The sequence below is a fragment of the Agelaius phoeniceus genome, chromosome 1 (assembly GCF_051311805.1).
Source record: "Agelaius phoeniceus isolate bAgePho1 chromosome 1, bAgePho1.hap1, whole genome shotgun sequence".
In the NCBI taxonomy this organism is placed as follows: domain Eukaryota; kingdom Metazoa; phylum Chordata; class Aves; order Passeriformes; family Icteridae; genus Agelaius; species Agelaius phoeniceus.
In genome coordinates this window covers 1,180,270-1,198,675 of record NC_135265.1, presented here as the reverse complement: position 1 = coordinate 1,198,675, position 18,406 = coordinate 1,180,270, and the positions used below count along the sequence as shown (strand labels likewise).

Here is an 18,406-nt window from a genome sequence, read left to right as displayed (position 1 = left end):
GCGCGCCGAGAGCCGAGCGTATCGATGCGAGCAATCGATTGGGGGGGTTTGGGGAGGGGGAAGGAAAAAAATTCTCCATTAAATATTTGGAAACGCTTTAAAAGGAGATTAAAAGGGAAAACGAGGCGAAAGCGTCGAGTTCTGTTTGTTCAGGGTATCTCCGATGGAGAGCAGGGCTCAGCTGCACTAATTAGCGTTAATTATTTGGGGTGGGGTGGGGCTTTGCCTTCCTCCCCCCATTGATGAGCGCGGGGATGCGGGAATAGGGAGGGGAAGCGGAGAGCGGGGAGCGGCCCCGGCAGGTGGAGGGGAGGGGAGGGAGGGGGAGTCCCCGCCCCCCACACCTGGGGGAGGTACCGGGAGGGGGGGTCCGGGGGGGCGGAGCCGCCGCTCGTTCCCAGCCGGGCCGGCCCCGGGCATGGCTTCTTCCCGGGAGCGCCTCTGCGAGCTCTGGATGCTCTACTTCGCCAAGGTGAGCCGGGCACGGCCCCGGGCATGGCCACCGGGCACCGGGCACCGGGCACAGCCACCGGGGACCCCCCACCCCCGCGGGCTGCGCCCCCTCCCTTCCCAACCCCCCCCGTGTCCCTGTCCCCATCCCCTGCTGTCCCCCTTTGTCGCATCCCCCCCCTGCGCTGTCACACCCCGCACCCCCCCGTTGTGTCCGCGCCACCCCCCGTTTGTCACCGCGTCCCCCCCGCACCCGCCGTTGTCACCCGCGCCGCGGTGTCCCCAAGGCCACCCAGCCCCCCGTGTCCCCTCCCTGGGGACAGCGCATCCCGCGGGGACCCCCCCGCCCGGCCCGCTCCGCCCTTCCCAGGGTGAATTTGGGGTCCCCCCGCCCCTCCCAGCCCTCCCCGGGGCGGTTTGGGGTCACCCCGGGAGGATTTTTGGGGTCCCCGTGTCCCCCCCGCTGCCGGCGCCACCGCCCGGCGACAGGTGCGCGGTGACATTGGAGCGGCGACAGGGTGGGGACAGCGGGCTCGGCCGGGGGGGGGAGCGGGGTTGGGGACCCTGTGCCGGTGCTGGGGATGTCCCCAAGGGGGTCCCTGCGTGGGGACCCCCCCGCGCCACCCCCCAAAAGTCGCTCGTGCGTCGTTTTGTCCTTAATTACCCCGGGTGGGGGCGGGTCCTGCAGGGGAGGTGGCACCCGAGTGTCACCACCCCCCCTCCGTGTCACCCCCAGGTGGGTTTGGGGGTGAAACTGCTCCCCCAAACCCCGCTGTGTCCCGGGCTGGGGACATCCCTGGGGCCTGTCACCTCAGCTGGCCCTGCAGTGTCACTGGGACCCTCCTCTGCACCCCAAAACAGGGCCACCCCGCCTTGGGGGGACAGGGCCACGTGCTGGGATATGGGGGGGTGACATGGGGACAGTGTCACTGCATCGGGGTGGCTGTGTGGGGACAGATACCACCTTGTCAGGGTGGCCATGGGGACAGGTGCCACATTGTCAGGGTGGCCGTAGTGCTGTGGGGACAGGTGCCACTGCAGCGGGGTGGCTGTGTGGGGACAGGTGCCACAGCACTGAGGTGACCGTGGCCATGTGGGGACAGGTGCCACATGGTCAGGGTGGCCCTGGTGCTGTGGGGTCACTGAGGTGACCATGGCTGGACAGGGACAGGTGCCACAGGGCTGTGGCTGTGTGGGGACAGGTGCCACCCCACTGAGGTGTCTGTGGTTGTGCAGGGACAGGTGCCACATTGTCAGAGTGGCTGTGGTCCCGTGGGGACACTGAGGTGACCGTGGTTGTGCAGGGACAAGTGCCACATTGTCAGGGTGACCATAGTGCCATGGGGTCACTGAGGTGACTGTGGTTGGACAGGGACAGGTGCCACAGCACTGAGGTGTCCGTGGTGCTCTGGGGACAGATGCCACAATGTCAGGGTGGCCGTGGTGCCATGGGGACAGGTGCCACAATGTCAGGGTGGCTGTGGCCATGTGGGGACAGGTGCCACATTGTCAGAGTGGCTGTAGTCCCGTGGGGACACTGAGGTGACCGTGGGAGTGCAAGGACAAGTGCCATACCACTGAGGTGTCTGTGGTGCTCTGGGGACAGGTGCCACAATGTCAGGGTGACCGTGGTGCCATGGGGACAGGTGCCACAATGTCAGGGTGGCCATGGTGCCATGTGGGACAGGTGCCACCTTTTCAGGGTGGCTGTGGCCATGTGGGGACAGGTGCCACAATGACCATAGTGCCATGGGGTCATTGAGGTGACTGTGGTTGGACAGGGACAGGTGCCACACCACTGAGGTGTCTGTGGTGCTCTGGGGACAGGTGCCACAATGTCAGGGTGGCCGTGTGGGGATAGGTGCCACATCACTGAGGTGACCATGGCCGTGTGGGGACAGGTGCCACACCATCGAGGTGGCCATGGCTGAGTGGGGACAGGTGCCATTGCTGAGGTGTGTCAGGGGCACAGGTGTCACTTGGTGGCACAGGTGTCACTTGGTGTCACAGGTGTCACTTGGTGCAGCTGTCTGTGGCTGTGTGGGGACAGGTGCCACTCTGCCAGGTGCCCGTGGTCACAGAGGGGACATGGATGGGGACAGGTGCCATCCATCGGGGGTGTGTAGTGGCAGGGACGTGTGTCACACTGTCCATGGGGACACGTGTGGTGCCACCAGGGTCTGATGGCCCTGCAGGGACCCATCGTGCTGCCAGGGCACTCACAGGGGACAGGTGTCACCCACGGTTGTGCGGGGACGGGTGCCTCTTGTCGGGGTGTCCCTCTCACTGTGCCACACCAGCGGGGTGGCCGTGCCACCTCCGAGGCACCAGGGACAGGGCCAGACCCCGGCGTCACCTCCCCAGCCAGGTCACAGCAAAACCCTGTGGCCTTTGCCACAGCCATGTCCCCAAGGCCCTGGCGAGGACAAGGCTGGGGGGACATGGCCCAGGTGATGGCAGTGTCCCCTCCATGGCAGTGTCCCTGTCACCCTCAATGGTGGTGTCCCCTTGATTGCAGTGTCACTCGATGGCACTGTCCCTGTCACCCTCGATAGTGGTGCCCTCTCGATGGCCATGTCACTCAATGGCACTGTCCCTGTCCCCTTGATTGCAGTGTCACTCGATGGCACTGTCCCTGTCCCCTCGATGGCAGTGTCACTCGATGGCCGTGTCCCTGTCCCCTCGATGGCAGTGTCACTCGATGGCAGTGTCACTCGATGGCCGTGTCCCTGTCCCCCTGATGGCAGTGTCACTCGATGGCAGTGTCACTCGATGGCACTGTCCCTGTCCCCCTGATGGCAGTGTCACTCGATGGCAGTGTCCCTGTCCCCTCGATGGCAGTGTCATTCGATGGCCGTGTCCCTGTCCCCTCGATGGCAGTGTCACTCAATGGCAGTGTCACTCGATGGCCGTGTCCCTGTCGCCGCCCCGCAGCCGGTGGCCCGGGCATGGCCGCGGTGCCTGCGGTGGCTTCAAACCAGGACAGAGCCGCTGTCCCCGGCCTGGCAGGGACAGGGGACAGGGACAGGGCTGTCCCCAGGGGTGGCCGTGCTGTCCCAGCCCTCCGGGGAGGGCGGGAGCGTGACCCCAGTGGTGTCACCAGTGGCGATCAGTGCAGGGGTGACATCCCCGCGCCTTTGTCATTGTCGCTTTTTGGGGGCTTCCGGCGGAGGGGCGGCACTGCCGGCTGGGCATTCCCAGTTCAGCATTCCCGGTTCAGATTCCTGGTTCAGATTCCCGGTTCGGATTCCAGGCTGGGCATTCCCGGTTCGGCATTCCCGGTTCAGATTCCTGGTTCAGATTCCCGGTTTGGATTCCAGGCTGGGCATTCCCGGTTCAGCATTCCCGGTTCAGATTCCCCGTTCAGATTCCCGGTTCGGATTCCAGGCTGGGTATTCCCGGTTCAGATTCCTGGTTCGGATTCCCGGTCTGGGCATTCCCAGTCCGACATTCCCAGCTGGGCATTCCCGGTTCAGATTCTCGGTTGGGCATTCCCGGTCTGGCATTCCCAGTTCAGATTATCGGTTCGACATTCTCGGTCTGGGAATTCCCGGTTTGGATTCCAGGCTGGGCATTCCGGGCTGGACATTCCCGGTTCGGATTCCCGATTCCGCATTCAGGTTGGGCATTCCCGGTCTGGGCATCCCGGTCTGAGCATCCCGGTCTGAGCATTCCCAGTTGGACATTCCCGGTCTGGAATTCCTGGTTCAGCATTCCCGGTTCGGCATTCCCGGTTCGACATTCCCGGCTCGGCATTCCCGGTTCGGATTCCGGTTGGGCATTCCTGATTTGGATTCCGCTTCGGATTCCCGGTTCGGATTCCCGGCTCGGATTCCCGGCGCTCCCAGGCGGCTCCGCGCCGGCCGAGCCCCGAAGCGGCCGAACCGGCTCTGCCAGCCGGGAACCGGCTGCGACAGCTCCGCGGGGTGGCACCGCCACCGCCACCGGGAGGGACCGCGGCCTCGGGAGGGCACACCGGGAACGCGGCACCGCCGCTCCGGTGGGCGCAGCGGGAATTCGGGTTCGGGATGCAGCTCCGCGTGGGCGCCCCGGGAGTTTTGGAACAGCAGCTCCAGGTGGGCGCACCGGGAATTCCGGGACAGCGGCTCCGGGAGATCCCACCGGGAATTCCGGGCTGCGGCTCCCGGTGGGAGCCCCTGGAATTCCGGGGCAAACTCAACGCTCGGCCAGGATTTGGGCTTGGATTTGCAGGGAATTCCGGGATGAACCCGCGCAGCTCCTCGTGCTGCTTCCGCCGCGGGCTCGGGGACATCCCGGAGCCGCCCGGGGGGCGCAGGGACGGGGGCGGCGGTGGCACCGCGGTGTCCCCAAGCGGGGCCGGTGTCCCCAAGCGGGGCCGGTGTCCCCGGGCCGGCAGCGGGGCAGGAAGCGCCGTTGGGGCCGCGGGTGACTTGGCATTTCCTGAGAGCTCTGGGGCTTTTTCTTTGGTGGCTTTGCACAAGCGACAGCGGTGACAAAAAGGGGGGGCCCCCCTAAGCACCCCCTCCCCGCAGCCCGTTCCGGCCCCGCTGCGCCGGCGCCGCTCCCACGGCTGCGGGGCCATGGAGGGCCACGGCCACCCCCAGGGACAGGTACCGGCTCTGGGGACATGGGGACACCCCCGGCTCGTCCCGAGGGACGCTCGGGGTGGAGCGGGAAGCGCGGGGGAGGCGGATTCTGGGGTCCCCCGCCCCGCTGTGGCGGTGCCTGCGGGATCCCGGAAAAGGGGAGACGGTCCCCGTGGGAATGGGGGGACAGCCCAGGTATGGGGGACTCGGGGTGCTCAGGGATTGAGGTGACCCCAGGGTGCTGCACTGGGGCGTGGGGGTGCCCAGGGTGCCGCAGTGGGGTGCACAGGGAACGTGGGTGACCCCACATTGATGCATTGGGGCGCCCAGGGCTGTGAGTGACCCCAAAGGGCGGCACGGGGTGCTCAGCGATGGGGGTGACCCTAAAAGTGCCACCCTGGGGTGCTCAGGGCTCTGTGTGACCCCAAGGAGCAGCAGTGGGGTGCTGAGGGACATAGGGCACCCCAAAGGTGCCACACTGGGGTGCTCAGGGACTGGGGGTGACCCCGAGGTGCCCCATGAGGTGCTCAGGAACATGGGACACCTGGAGGGGGCACCTCGGGGTGCCCAGCCTGGGTGAATCCCCGCTGTCCCCCGCTGTCCCCCGCTGTCCCCCACCGTCCCCACCGTCCCCTCTGTCCCCTCTGTCCCCACTGTCCCTGCTATCCCCACTGTCCCCACTGTCACTGCTGTCCCCATTGCACAACCCCAGCTGGGCCGGGCAGGGCCCGCTGTGCCCTGATTGGCTGCAGGGACAGGTGCTCTGCGAGCTGATTGGCCCACGAGTTCCACAGGTTGTGCTGTGCTGGGCTCTGATTGGCTCAGCACCTCCACAGGTTTTGTGCCTCTGACTGCTGATTGGTCAGCGAGCCCGCAGGTGATGCTGTGCTGGGCTCTGGTTGGTCAGAGGCTTTACAGGTTGTGCGGTTCCTGGTTCTGATTGGTCAGAGGCTCCCAGGGGTGTGTGGGGCGGGGCTGGTTTCTCTGACTGTGATTGGCCAATCCCTGCGGGTGGGGGCCATGGAGGGCCGTGATTGGCTGCCGGCCCCAGCCCCGCCCTCCCTTGCAGAAGGACCTGTCCTACCTGCAGCAGTGGCTGGAGGCCTTCGTCACCAGCTTCGAGAGGGTCATCGCCCTGCCCTCGCTGGAGCCCCGCAGGTGGGACCCCAAAACCCTGCAGTGACCCCCCTGAGTGACCCCAAACAGCCCTGAGTGACCCCAAACACTCCCGAGTGACCCCAAACAGCCCTGAGTGACCCCACACACTCCCGAGTGACCCCAAACAGCCCTGAGTGACCCAAAGAGCCCTGCATGACCCCAAACACTCCTGAGTAACCTCAAACACCCTGGAGTGACCCCACCTGGGATGACCCCAGCACCCATGGATGACCCCTCTGAGCGACCCCCAGCAATCCTGGGTGGCCTCCAACACCCCCTGGGTGACCCCAGCACCCCTAAATGTCCTGCCCAAGTGATCCCCTGGATGACCCCAGCACCACCCCTGGATGACCCCAGCACCCCTGAATGACCCCTATAGGCGACCCCCAGCACCCATGAATGACCTCCAACACCCCTGAGTGACCACACTGGATGACCCCCAGTACCCCTGGCTGATCCCAACACCCCTGAGTGACCCCTCTGAGTGGTCCCCAGCACCACTGAGTGACCCCCAACACCCCTAAGTGACCCCAGCACCCCTGAGTGACCCCTGTAGGTGACCCTCAACCTCCCAGAGTGACCCCTCTGAGTGGTCCCCAGCACCCCTGGATAATCCCAACACCCCTCAATGATCCCCGTAGGTGACCCCCGCACCCCTGAGCAACCCCAGCACCGCTGAGTGCCCCCCAAAGCGCTCGGGTGTCCCCAAACCCCGTGTGGGGCCCCAGCCCCGCCGCTGTGGGTGTTGTGGTGCCTCATCCGCCCGCCGCGGTCGGAGCCATCCGGTGCCTCGGGCGGGCGGGGGCCCTGGGGACAGCGGGGTGACATCCTGCGCCCCGGTGCCACCCAGGCCCGAGGAGCCGGGCTCCGAGATCCCGGCGCTGCCGCGGGAGGTGCTGCAGGTGCTGAGCCAGAGGCTGGGACACTGCGTGGCCCTGGGGACACAGGGGCTGGGCCAGGCCCTGCTGCTGCTCAAGTTCTTCATCATCATCTGCAGGTGGGTGACCCCAAATCCCTCTGGCCCCCCTCTTCCTCCTGGTCCCGGCTTCCCAGCACGGAGCAGCCCCAGGGATGGGGGTCCCATGCCCCCCCCCAGGTCCTGGTTTGTCCCAGGGTGGCTTTGGGGGTGTGCAGCCCCTACCCCAAAAAAAATCCCATAGAATTCCTCCCTGAGGGGAGTCACCGCACTGGGAAATCTGGGATCCCCCCAAATCACAACATCCCCTCTAAAGTGCATTAAAAATTTTAGAAAAATTTCAAAGTATAATAATAATAATAATAATAATAATAATAATAATAATAATAATAATAATAATAATAATAATAATAATAATAATAATAATAATAGTATATAAATTATATAAATATTATTATATAAATATATTATTATTATAAGAATAATAATAATAAATTAGTAGCAGTGAAAATAATATTATTATTTAATAGTAGTAATATTAATAGTAATAATAATAATCGTAGTAATAATACTAGCCGTAATTATAATAATGCAAAATAACAAAATATTTTAAATATATTATAATAATAGCAACTTAATAATAGATATAAAAATACAAATATTTGATATAAAAATATAAATATTTTAATATAATATTTGTGGTTTATATATATTTTATAGTTTAATAATAATTATTAATATAAAATATTTTCCATTATTAATAATAATGCAAAATAACAAAATATTTTTAAAATATAGTAATTAAGAAATAACGTTATTGCCCCTCAAAATTGTCATTCCTCCAATGTAGTGCCTCTCCAAAAGTGCATCACATCTCTTAAAATAATAATTAGAAAATCGTGATTATTAATAATAATATTATTTAATAATGTAATATAATAAAAATATAATAATTTAAAACCACCATTCCCCCCAAAATTCCATCATTCCCTCCCAGTGGAGTATCCTCCCTGAAATGCATTGTATCTCTAAGAAAATTTTTTGAAAATAATCAATATTATTAATAATTAATATATTTAACAGTAATCGTGGCTATAATAATAAATAAAATAATGTAATATAATAAAAATATACAAATAGGAAACCCAAATTCTTCTCCCCAAAATTCCATCATTCCCCCCAAATTGCATCACATCTCCAACAACAAAAATTAATAACACAATGTAATATAATAAAAATTGTGTAAAATGTAAGAAATTTTTATGGCATTTTTCCTGCCCCAAACACTTTGTTCCCCGCCAAATTTTCCTGTTCCCCTTCCCAAATTTCCTCCCCCAGCCGTGCGGGTGAATTCCTGATGTTTTCCGTTCCAGGAACCTGGAGAACATCCAACCCGACAGGAGCCCCGGCTGCCTCCCGCACGTCCTGCGGCTGCTGCGGCTCTGCGGGAGCCAGGTGGGAACGGGAGCGGGAATGGGAACGGGAACAGGAATGGGAGCGGGAACGGGAATGGGAGCGGGAACGGGAATGGGAGCGGGAACAGGAATGGGAGCGGGAACGGGAATGGGAACAGGAATGGGAATGGGAACGGGAATGGGAACGAGAGTGGGAGTGGGAACGGGAGTGGGAACGAGAGTGGGAGTGGGAATGGGAATGAGAATGGGAATGAGAGCGGGAACAGAGATGGGAATGGGAGTGGGAACAGGAAGAGGGAGGGGGAATGGGAACGGGAATGGGAGGGGAAACGGGAGTGGGAACAGGAACGGGGAGGGGGAATGGGAACAGGAGTGGGAGCGGGAGTGGGAACAGGAACGGGAGTGGGAGAGGGAGCAGGAGCAGGAATGGGATGGGAAGGGGAATGGGAATGGGAGCAGGAACGGGAATGGGAACAGGAATGGGAAAGGGAGTGGGAAGGGGTATGGGAATGGGAACAGTCATGGGAATGGATATATGGGAATGGGAACAGTCATGGGAATGGGCACAGGAATGGGAACGCAGAGTGGGAAGGGGAATGGGAATGGCAATGGGGACAGGAATGGGAACAGGAACAGGAACAATCATGGGAGTGGGAACAGTCCTGGGAATGGGAATGGGCAGGGCCTGATTGGCTGGGAAGGGGCTCAGCGCTGATTGGTCACTGAATCCACACATTATGTGAGTCTGGGCTCTGATTGGTCAGTGTCTCTATAGGTTGTGTGATTCTGGATGCTGATTGGTCAGGGAATCCACAGGATGTGCTACTCTTGGATCTGATTGGTCAGCAAGACGATGGATTGTATGATTCTGGATGCTGATTGGTTGAGAGCTCTGCAGATTGTGCTGCTCTGAGATTTGATTGGCCAGCATCTCTAGGTTTTGTGATTCTGGATGCTGATTGGTCTGTGAGTCCACAGCGTGTGTGACTCAATGTTGATTGGTCGAGAGCTGTACAGGTTGTGTTGCTCTGTAATTTGATTGGTTCATGGGTCCACAGCTTGTGCTACTCTGGTGCTGATTGGCCAAGAGCTTTGCAGAGCCAGGTGCTGATTGGTCATTGCAGCTCCGGATTCTGATTGGTCATCAGCCCTACAGGTTGTGTGACTCTGGTTGCTGATTGGTCAGCGCATCTCAGCTTGTGCTGCTCTGGGCTCTGATTGGTAGATTGGCTGATTGATTGATTGATTGATTGATTGATTGATTGATTGATGATCCCATTCTCCCTACAAAGTGGAGTTTCCCCCCCCCGAAAAAAAATTGCATCCCATTTTTGGAGTGTGTCAGGGATTAAAGCTCGGCTTTCCTGGCAGCTGCGGAGCATCCCGGGGGACGAGCAGAGCCGGGCACAGCTGGAAAATGGGGCACAGCTGGAGAAGGGGACACGGCCAGAAAATGGGGCACAGCTGGAAAATGGGGCACAGCTGGAGAAGGGGACACGGCCAGAAAATGGGACACAGCTGGAGAGCCGGGGAAATGGGGCACAGCTGGAAAAGGGGACACAGCTGGAGAAGGGGACACGGCCGGAAAATGGGACACAGCTGGAGAGCCGGGCACAGCTGGAGAACGGGATGCTCCACGCCCTGCACCTCTGCGAGTGCTTCCTCGACCCCTACCAGACCTGGCGGCGGCAGCTGAGCGGGTGAGGGACCCCCCCCACTGCATCCCAAAATCCCTCCCCCGTCCTGGATCCCCCCCTCACCCCTCTCTTTCCAGGGAATCCATCAGTGCCAAGGAGAAGAGCAAATACAAGTTCGCCCCCGCCCCGCTGCCCCCCGAGTTCGGTGCCTTCTTCCAAGGTAAAAGTGGGATTTGGGAAAGGGGAGGGTTGGTGTGGGATCCCTAAGTGGGGAGAGCGTCCAGGGATGGAGGGGTTGGGATCAGGGAATATTTATAGGATCCCTGGAGGGATGTTGCATCCAGGGGCAGGTATTGATCCAAGGACCTTAAAGGATCCTTTATCTGCTCCAGGTTATCCTGTGCTTATCCCACAGATATGGGATCCCACACCTGCTCCAGGTTATCCTGTGCTTATCCCACAGATATGGGATCCCACACCTGCTCCAGGTTATCCTGTATTGTCCCACAGATATGGGATCCCACCCCTGCTCCAGGTTATCCTGTCCTTATCCCACAGATATGGGATCCCACCCCTGCTCCAGGTTATCCTGTATTGTCCCACAGATATGGGATCCCACACCCGCTCCAGGGTATCCTGTGCTTATCCCACAGATATGGGATCCCACACCTGCTCCAGGTTATCCTATACCTATCTCAGGATTATTGTAGGATGCTGCTCCAGCTTATCCTATGCCTGCCCCAGAAATTTAGGATCCTGTACCTGCTCCCGTGCCCTGGGAAGAGGAACAGGATCCCAGAGCAGGAATTAAGCCCAGCACCACCTGCAGAACCCGCAAAAATCAACACAAAGGGGGATTTCTATCAGGGAAGCCCCAAAAATCCCCTTTTAGAGGCAGCACCATTGCAAAAATCCCCTAGAACTCCGCCCCATAAACCCCCAGCTGAACACGAGTTTGGCAGAAATCCCCTTTTTTGGGGCCAAAACCCCGTTCCTGGCACAACCAGAGCTGGAAAACCTGGAGCATCCACATCCTCTCCATCACCAGCAGGGTCCAGCACCCTCATGGGGTGGATTTGGGTAGGAAAGGGATTTTTTCCCTATTTTTTGGGGTGAAAAAATTATTTTTCCCTATTTTTAGCTAGAAAAGGGCCTTTTTCTGTTCGGTTTTGGGGTTTTTTTTTGTTTTGCTGTTTGCTCCTGTGATGAAATCTTTCCCTCCTCATGCTCACAGAGAGCTTCCAAGGCGGGAAGCAGCTCCCAGAAACGATCCAGCTCCGGATTATCCATCTTTTTGGAGCCATCCTCTCCGGATCCAAGGTACCCTTGGGAGCTCCTCATTCCAGGGATAAACCCCAAAGTTTTGTTCATTCCAAGGCTGGAATTAAACCACTGAATTTTCCAAAGCTTTTTAAAATCCTGTTTAATATTCCAGCCTTGAATTCGGTGGGATCATCCCAGAAATGTTAAATTAAGTAATTAAATTGAAGAATTGAAGATTCAGAAATTAAAGATTCAGATTTCAGAAATGTTAAATTAAGTAATTAAATTGAAGAACTAAATTGAAGTATTACAATAAATAAAATAAAATAAAACAAAATAATAAAGCAAGACAAAATAATTAAAAATTAAATAAAATTCAAGTATTAAAATAAATAAGAAAATAAAATAAAACAAAATAATAAAGCAAGACAAAATAATTAAAAATTAAATAAAATTAAAATATTAAAATAAATTATAAAATAAAGCAAAATAATAAAACAAGACAAAATAATTAAGAATTAAATAAAATTAAAGTGTTAAAATAAATAATAAAATAAAATAAAACAAAATAATGAAACAAGACAAAATAATTAAGAATTAAATAAAATTATTTTAAATACTTATTAAATTAGGAATTAAAGAATGAAATAGCACAAATAAAATAATAAAATAAAACTGAATAAGTAAATTAAATAATAAAATTAATGAAATAAAGTAAATAACAAAATAAAGCAAAATATGTCAATAATTTAAATAATTGAATTATTGAATAGTTAAAGTATTGAATGAGGCTTTTTTAAACTTAAGTATTTTTAAAACTTTATATTTAAATATATTTAAAACTTTGTAATACTTTAACTTCATTTAAACTTAAGTATGAAATAGTTAAATATAATAATTAAATTACTGAATTAAAATATTTTCTTGGACTATTACATTAAAATATTAAAATTAATTAAATAATTAAGTTATGGGGAGCTTTTAAGCTGACGGTGCTGCTTCACCTCCAGTTCACCTCTGGGCTGGAAGCTGGAAAATCCTTGGATTAATAATTTGGACCCAAAATCAGTTTTAACTTCCGCAGCAACCAAAAATCAATTCAATCAATAATTCCAAAAGTGGCTTTAAAGCAATTCACACCCCCAGGGTAAAATCTGCAGCGCTGGAGGTCCCGGGGTCAATAAACCCCGGGATCAGTGCAGGGCTCAGTCCCACGGGTGACGGAATTCCCGCCTGTTCCCGACCCCGCAGCCCAACGCGCTCGAGGCCATCACGCCCGCGGCTCTGGAGGTGCTGCTGGGGGTGCTGCAGCGGGGTGGCAGCGGCGCCGCCCTGTCCCCCGCGCTGCTGGAGGTGACGCTGCGCTCCGTGGTGGCCGCGGTGCACGTCCTGCACGGCTCCAGCCCCGGCGCCGGCCCCGTGTCCCTGCGGAGCCTCCTGGACGGATTCTTCAGGGTGCTCAACTCCCACCTGCCCGCGGCGGCCGGCGGCAGCCTCATCGCCCTGCGGGTGCTCATGCTGGGTAGGTTGGGAGCAGGGTGGGGTTTGGGGATGTGGGGTGGGGTGGGATGGGGCTGAGCCAGGCTGTCTGTCTGTCTGTCTGTCTGTCTGTCTGTCTGTAGATGCCATCCCGGCCATGCTGAGCTGCCAGGACCGGCCGGTGCTCCAGGCCGTGTTCCTCAGCAACAACTGCTTCGAGCACATCATCCGCCTGCTCCAGAACAGCAAGGTAGGGGGTGGCACCTCAGTGTCCTCATCCCTGTCCCCTGTTCCTCATCCTCAACCCTGTCCTCATCTCCCTCCTCCATCCTCATGTCCATCCTCCATTCTCATCCCCATCCTCATCTCCATCGTCATCCCTATCCTCATTTCCATCCTTATCACCTTCCTGATGATAAACAAACCTGGGAGAGAGTGGCACCAAGTTTGGACACATTCATCTCCTTCCTTCCTTCCTTCCTTCCTTCCTTCCTTCCTTCCTTCCTTCCTTCCTTCCTTCCTTCCTTCCTTCCTTCCTTCCTTCCTTCCTTCCTTCCTTCCTTCCTTCCTTCCTTTGTTCGCCATTTCCTCTTTCAATGACCCTGGGACAGTCATTTGGTGACATCAGGGTTGGGCACCTTCATCTCCATCCTTACCCTACCCAATTCTAAATGACTATGGGACAGGGTGATGTGTCCCTTTTGGGGACACCAGGATTGTGCACCTCCATCTCCATCCTCACCATTCCTGGCTCTGAACGATCCTGGGACACATCCCTGGGGTGGGGACCCTGCAGAACCCCTCCCAGTGTCCCATGCCCACCCGTGTCCCACAGCTCTACCTCGGCAGCTCGCGGGAGGCGGGTGAAGCCCGGGACGAGGTTCCCATGCGGAACGGGGATGGACTCCAGCAGGTACCCATGACCCAGGCACCACCCCTGGTGGGCTGTGTCCCCTCATTCCCACGTCCCAGCAGCTCCTCCATTCCCGTGTCCCTGTAGGTCAGTGCCAGCAGCTCCGACGCCATCGCTGTCCACGCCCTCAGGGTGCTCACGGCCATCATGAGCAACTCGCCCTCAGCCAAGGTGGGCAGGGGGGACCTCCCCTGAGGAGGACACCCCAAAACCAGAGGGATTTGGGTATTTTCACCCGGGTTGAGGTGGCTCAGCCCGAGGTGACAGCTCACACTGTCCCTGTGCCGCCAGGAGGTGTTCAAGGAGCGCATCGGCTACGCCCACCTCTACGAGGTGTTGAGGAGCCAGGGCCAGCCCACCCAGCATCTGCTCCAGGAGCTCCTCAACATGGTGAGCATTCCCACTTTTCCTGACTCTGGGCAAAGCTCTCAGCACTGGGGGTTCCTGTGGATCTCAGCCCCCCATTCTGAGCCCCCCCCATCCTCTCCACTCTGCTGGTTTCTCAGCAGCTTCCTCCCAGCGGGTCCTGGGTCCATCTTTCACTCGGAGTTGTGCTTGGGTTTGGGAGTTTTGAGCCCTTTTGGATGTGGAACTGCTCACTCTGGTACTGCTGGACACAGGAGGGTCTCCAAGGTGCTTCATGCATGAGAGTCTCTGAGATCCTTGATTCGTGGAGGCCTCCAAGACACTCCATGCACAGAGATTCTTAATGCTCCGAGATTCTGGATGCACAAGAATCTTTAGAATGCTTGGTGCATGAGGGCCTCCAAGATCCTTGATACATGGAGGTCTCCAAGATGCTTGGAGTCCCCAAAATTCTGGATGCGCAGTATCTCCAAAAATATTAATGCATGGGAGTCTCCAAGACCCTTAATCCATGAGGATCTCCAAGATCCTTGATGCATGGAGGTACCTAAGATTCTTGATGCATGGAGTCTCCAGAATTCTTCATGCAGAAGATCTCCAAAAGGATTGATGCATAAAGGTCTCTGACATACTTGATGCACGAGGGTCTCCAAGGTCTTTGACCCATGAGACCCCTTGATGTCTGGGGTCCCCAAACTCTGGCTGCATGGGAGTCTCCAGCATTCTGGATGCACAAGGGCCTACACAAGGTCTCTGCCTGGGATGGATCCATTCCTCTCCAAGCACTGGAACTGCACCAACCCCCTCTCGTGTCCCTGCAGGCAGTGGAGGGTGACCACAGCTCCTTCCCAGTGCGTCCCATCTGCAACGAGCAGCCCCTGCTGATGCTGCTGGCCTGGCTGCCGGCGCTGGAGTGCCGGGATCTCCAGCTGTTCCTGTCGGCGTGGCTGCGGCGCCTCTGCGAGGCCTCCCTGCCCAGCCGCCTCACCTGCGTCAAGGCAGGCATGGTGGGCTCCCTGCTGGCTGCCTTGGCCACCGAGCCAGCTCTTCCCAGCGCCTGCTCCCAAAACCTGCTGGAGCTGCTGCGCTCCTTGGGCAGCCTCTCCATCCGGCCTGGGGAGCTGCGGCAGCTCCTGCGGCTGCTGCGGCGCGAGCGGGGCCGGGGCCCTCATCCCTACGTGGCTCCGGTCATCCGGGCACTGTCCGGCATGGCCAGGGGCGAGGGGCCTCCCCGGGCACTGCAGAGCTTCGACCTGAGCCCCGGCATGGCCGGGATCATGGTGCCCACCATCCAGAAGTGGCCCGGCGGCGCCTTCGCCTTTCACGCCTGGCTGTGCCTGAGCGAGGAGGAGCCGGAGCCGCCGGCGAGGCCGAAGAGGAGGCAGCTCTACAGGTGATGCTCGCTGGAGGGGGTGAGGTGAGGGTGGGGAGGGGCAGCAGCACCATCCCCATCGTGGTTTTCTCCATGGTTTTCTCCACCAGCTTCTTCACGGCGGGCGGGACGGGCTTTGAGGCGTTCTTCACCGCGGGCGGCGTGCTGGTGGTGGCCGTGTGCACCAAGAAGGATTACATGACGGTGGCACTGCCCGAGTTTCCCTTCAACGACTCTGCTTGGGTGAGGATCACCCCCATCCCCGTCCCTGTCCCCAGCAGGGACACCACAATGCCCTGATGTCCCTCTCTGTCCCCCCAGCACTGTGTTGACATCGTCCACGTGGCCGGCCGCCGGCCCTTCGGCCAGAACATCGTCAGCATCTACGCTGATGGACACCTGCGGAAAACGGCACAGCTCCGCTTCCCCTCCCTCCACGAGGTGGGGGATCCTCCCAGCACCCACCCAGACCCTTCTGCATGGCCTCACTGGGGGCTGAGTGTGATCCCTTCTCCCTCCCAGTCCTTCACCTCCTGCTGCATCGGCTCCGCGGGCCACCGGACCACCACGACGGCCGCCACGGCTGCCAGCCACCCTCCGGCACCCCACGGGCCAGAGCTGGTCTTCACCCAGCACCCTGTGCTGGGACGCTCCCAGTCCGTCCCTGCCACCCTCGGTCCCCACTCTTGGACCCCCACCCAGCTGCCCACAGAGGGGGTGGTGGCCACCACGGCGGCCGGAAGCCAGGACACGGAGTGGGGCAGCCCCACCTCGCTGGAGGGTCACCTGGGCTCCGTGGCCATCTTCTGTGAGGCTCTGCAGCAAGCCCAGGTCAAGGCTCTCTTCTGTGCAGGTGTGTCAGGGTGGGACATGGAGAATGTCCCCAGGGTGCTGGTGGTGACCGGGGTCTCCTCCACCATGTCCCAGCTCACCCCAGCCCTCTCCTCCAGGACCAAATGTCACATCCCTGTTCACACTGGAAGGGGACCTGGTGGAGCTCAGCAGTAAACTCTTGCTGTACTACACCCCCCAGGTGAGGAGAGGTGTCCCACCCCCCTGGGGACAGCGACAACACTGGTGGACCCTGTGCCACCAGGGACATGTCCAGGAGCATGAGGATGCTCCCACGGTGTTCTCTTCCAGGCCTGCAGGAACAACATCTGCCTGGACCTGTCCCCCAGCCACAGCTTGGACGGGAGGCTGACGGGACACAAGGTGGTCAACTGGGACATCAAGGTAGGCTGGGCACAGGGTGGGTGACCTGTCCAGCCCATGGCCTGGAGGCAGGGGGTCCCTCCTGGGGCACAGTCCCAGGGCAGGACCCCCAGAGGTCCCCTGGACCCTGCAGGGACTCTGCCCATGGTTCTGGGTCCACCATGACCCCCATCTGTCCCATGGGTCCTCATTATCCAGGATGGGCACTGTGGGTGGTGCAGGGGAACAGGTGACTTTTGGGGACCCCAGGTGCCATGGACCTCCTCCTCCTCCATGCTGCTGTCACCACCCAGCAAAGCCTCTCCCTCCCTCCCCCAGGACGTGGTCAACTGTGTGGGTGGGATGGGGGTGCTCCTGCCCCTGCTCGAGCAAGTGGTGTCCAAAACGGAGGAGCCCGAGGATGAGCAGGAGACCAACGACCTGGTGGGGCCAGAGCTGACGTCCTCCAGGAACGCCCAGGGCATGCTCATCCCACTGGGAAAGTCCTCAGGTGAGGAGTTCAGGGGATGTGAAGCAGGAGCTGTCCTGCTTGGGTGGCTGGAGGTGACCACGGAGGGGTTCCTGGGCCTGGCCGGTGTCCACCACGGGCAGGAGAGGTCTTGCCTGAGGCTCCAGGAGTTACAGGGTAATGGAGGAACCCCTTGGGTTCCAGTTAGTCACAAACAAACAGTTCTGGGAAGGTGAGGATGGCTCCAGGAACCTTTGGTGTGGGTGGAATGTGCTTTCTCCCGACATCCAGCTGCTCATTCCCAAGCTGAAAGTGGCAAAGACTTCCATGTCCTTAAATCTGGGGAAAGCAGGAGAGAACAGGGTGAAAAGTTTGGAGAGACAGCAGCGTGGGATCTCCAGGCAGGGGTTTGGGTGGGCCTGGGGCTCACAGGTGCTGGTGCCCTGCAGAGAGCAGGCTGGAGAGGAACAGCGTGGCCGCCTTCCTGCTGCTGGTGAAGAACTTCCTGCGGAACCACGCCGTGAACCAGGAGAGCCTGGTGCAGTGCCACGGGCCGGCCATCATCGGAGCGCTGCTGCACAAGGTCTGGGAGGCTCCCAAAACCCCATCCCACCATCCTTGCTGTTCCCAAGGGGCTGGAAGATGTCCCCTGTCACCCGTGACAGGTCCCTGGCACGCTGCTGGACATGAGCACCTTGGTGGCCTCGCAGATCCTCATGGAGCAGGTGGCTTCTGAGGGCAGCGGGTTCCTGCTGCACCTCCTCTACCAACACCTGCTCTTTGATTTCCGCATCTGGAGCAACAGCGACTTCGCCGTGCGCTTAGGTGGGAGCAGGAACTGCCTGGGAATGTCCATCCCACGCTGGCTCCATGGGATCCTGACACCTTCCCCCTGCAGGTCACATCCAGTACCTGGCCAGCGTGGTCAAGGACCACAAGCAGCGCATCCGCAAGAAGTACGGGGTGCAGTTCATCCTGGACTCCATCCGGACCTACTACGGGTCAGCTGCCCCACAGGGCTGGAATCCTGGAATGCTGGCAGGGTGGGCTTCACCCCTGGGAGCTGTGGTTTGGCTAAACACCATTTTTGGGGGGTAATATCCTTCCTACCAGAGTGGGAGTGTTGTGGTGGGTGCAGGACCTTCCATGTGCCATCCCTGAGCCTGTGCCCAGCTCCAAAATCTACCCCCAGCAGCCACCAAGAGT

At 57.6% G+C, this 18,406-nt stretch overlaps 1 protein-coding gene across 1 annotated transcript in view; it reads left to right on the top strand.

The window, feature by feature from the left end:
• The first annotated feature begins 342 nt into the window (after positions 1–342).
• The window catches only part of NBEAL2 (neurobeachin like 2), a 30,213-nt gene continuing 12,149 nt past the window's right edge, over positions 343–18,406 (top strand). Inside the window, exons 1-22 of the mRNA XM_077182713.1 lie at positions 343–472; positions 6,088–6,176; positions 7,027–7,173; positions 8,466–8,547; positions 9,879–10,207; positions 10,282–10,364; positions 11,379–11,464; positions 12,659–12,929; positions 13,030–13,136; positions 13,722–13,799; positions 13,887–13,970; positions 14,091–14,189; positions 14,987–15,558; positions 15,648–15,780; positions 15,859–15,978; positions 16,060–16,390; positions 16,488–16,570; positions 16,681–16,773; positions 17,071–17,242; positions 17,650–17,783; positions 17,866–18,025; positions 18,099–18,201. Of these exons, the coding sequence (XP_077038828.1) occupies positions 419–472; positions 6,088–6,176; positions 7,027–7,173; positions 8,466–8,547; positions 9,879–10,207; positions 10,282–10,364; positions 11,379–11,464; positions 12,659–12,929; positions 13,030–13,136; positions 13,722–13,799; positions 13,887–13,970; positions 14,091–14,189; positions 14,987–15,558; positions 15,648–15,780; positions 15,859–15,978; positions 16,060–16,390; positions 16,488–16,570; positions 16,681–16,773; positions 17,071–17,242; positions 17,650–17,783; positions 17,866–18,025; positions 18,099–18,201 (3,410 nt within the window). The 5' untranslated portion in view covers positions 343–418. The remainder of the gene's footprint in view (positions 473–6,087; positions 6,177–7,026; positions 7,174–8,465; positions 8,548–9,878; positions 10,208–10,281; positions 10,365–11,378; positions 11,465–12,658; positions 12,930–13,029; positions 13,137–13,721; positions 13,800–13,886; positions 13,971–14,090; positions 14,190–14,986; positions 15,559–15,647; positions 15,781–15,858; positions 15,979–16,059; positions 16,391–16,487; positions 16,571–16,680; positions 16,774–17,070; positions 17,243–17,649; positions 17,784–17,865; positions 18,026–18,098; positions 18,202–18,406) is intronic.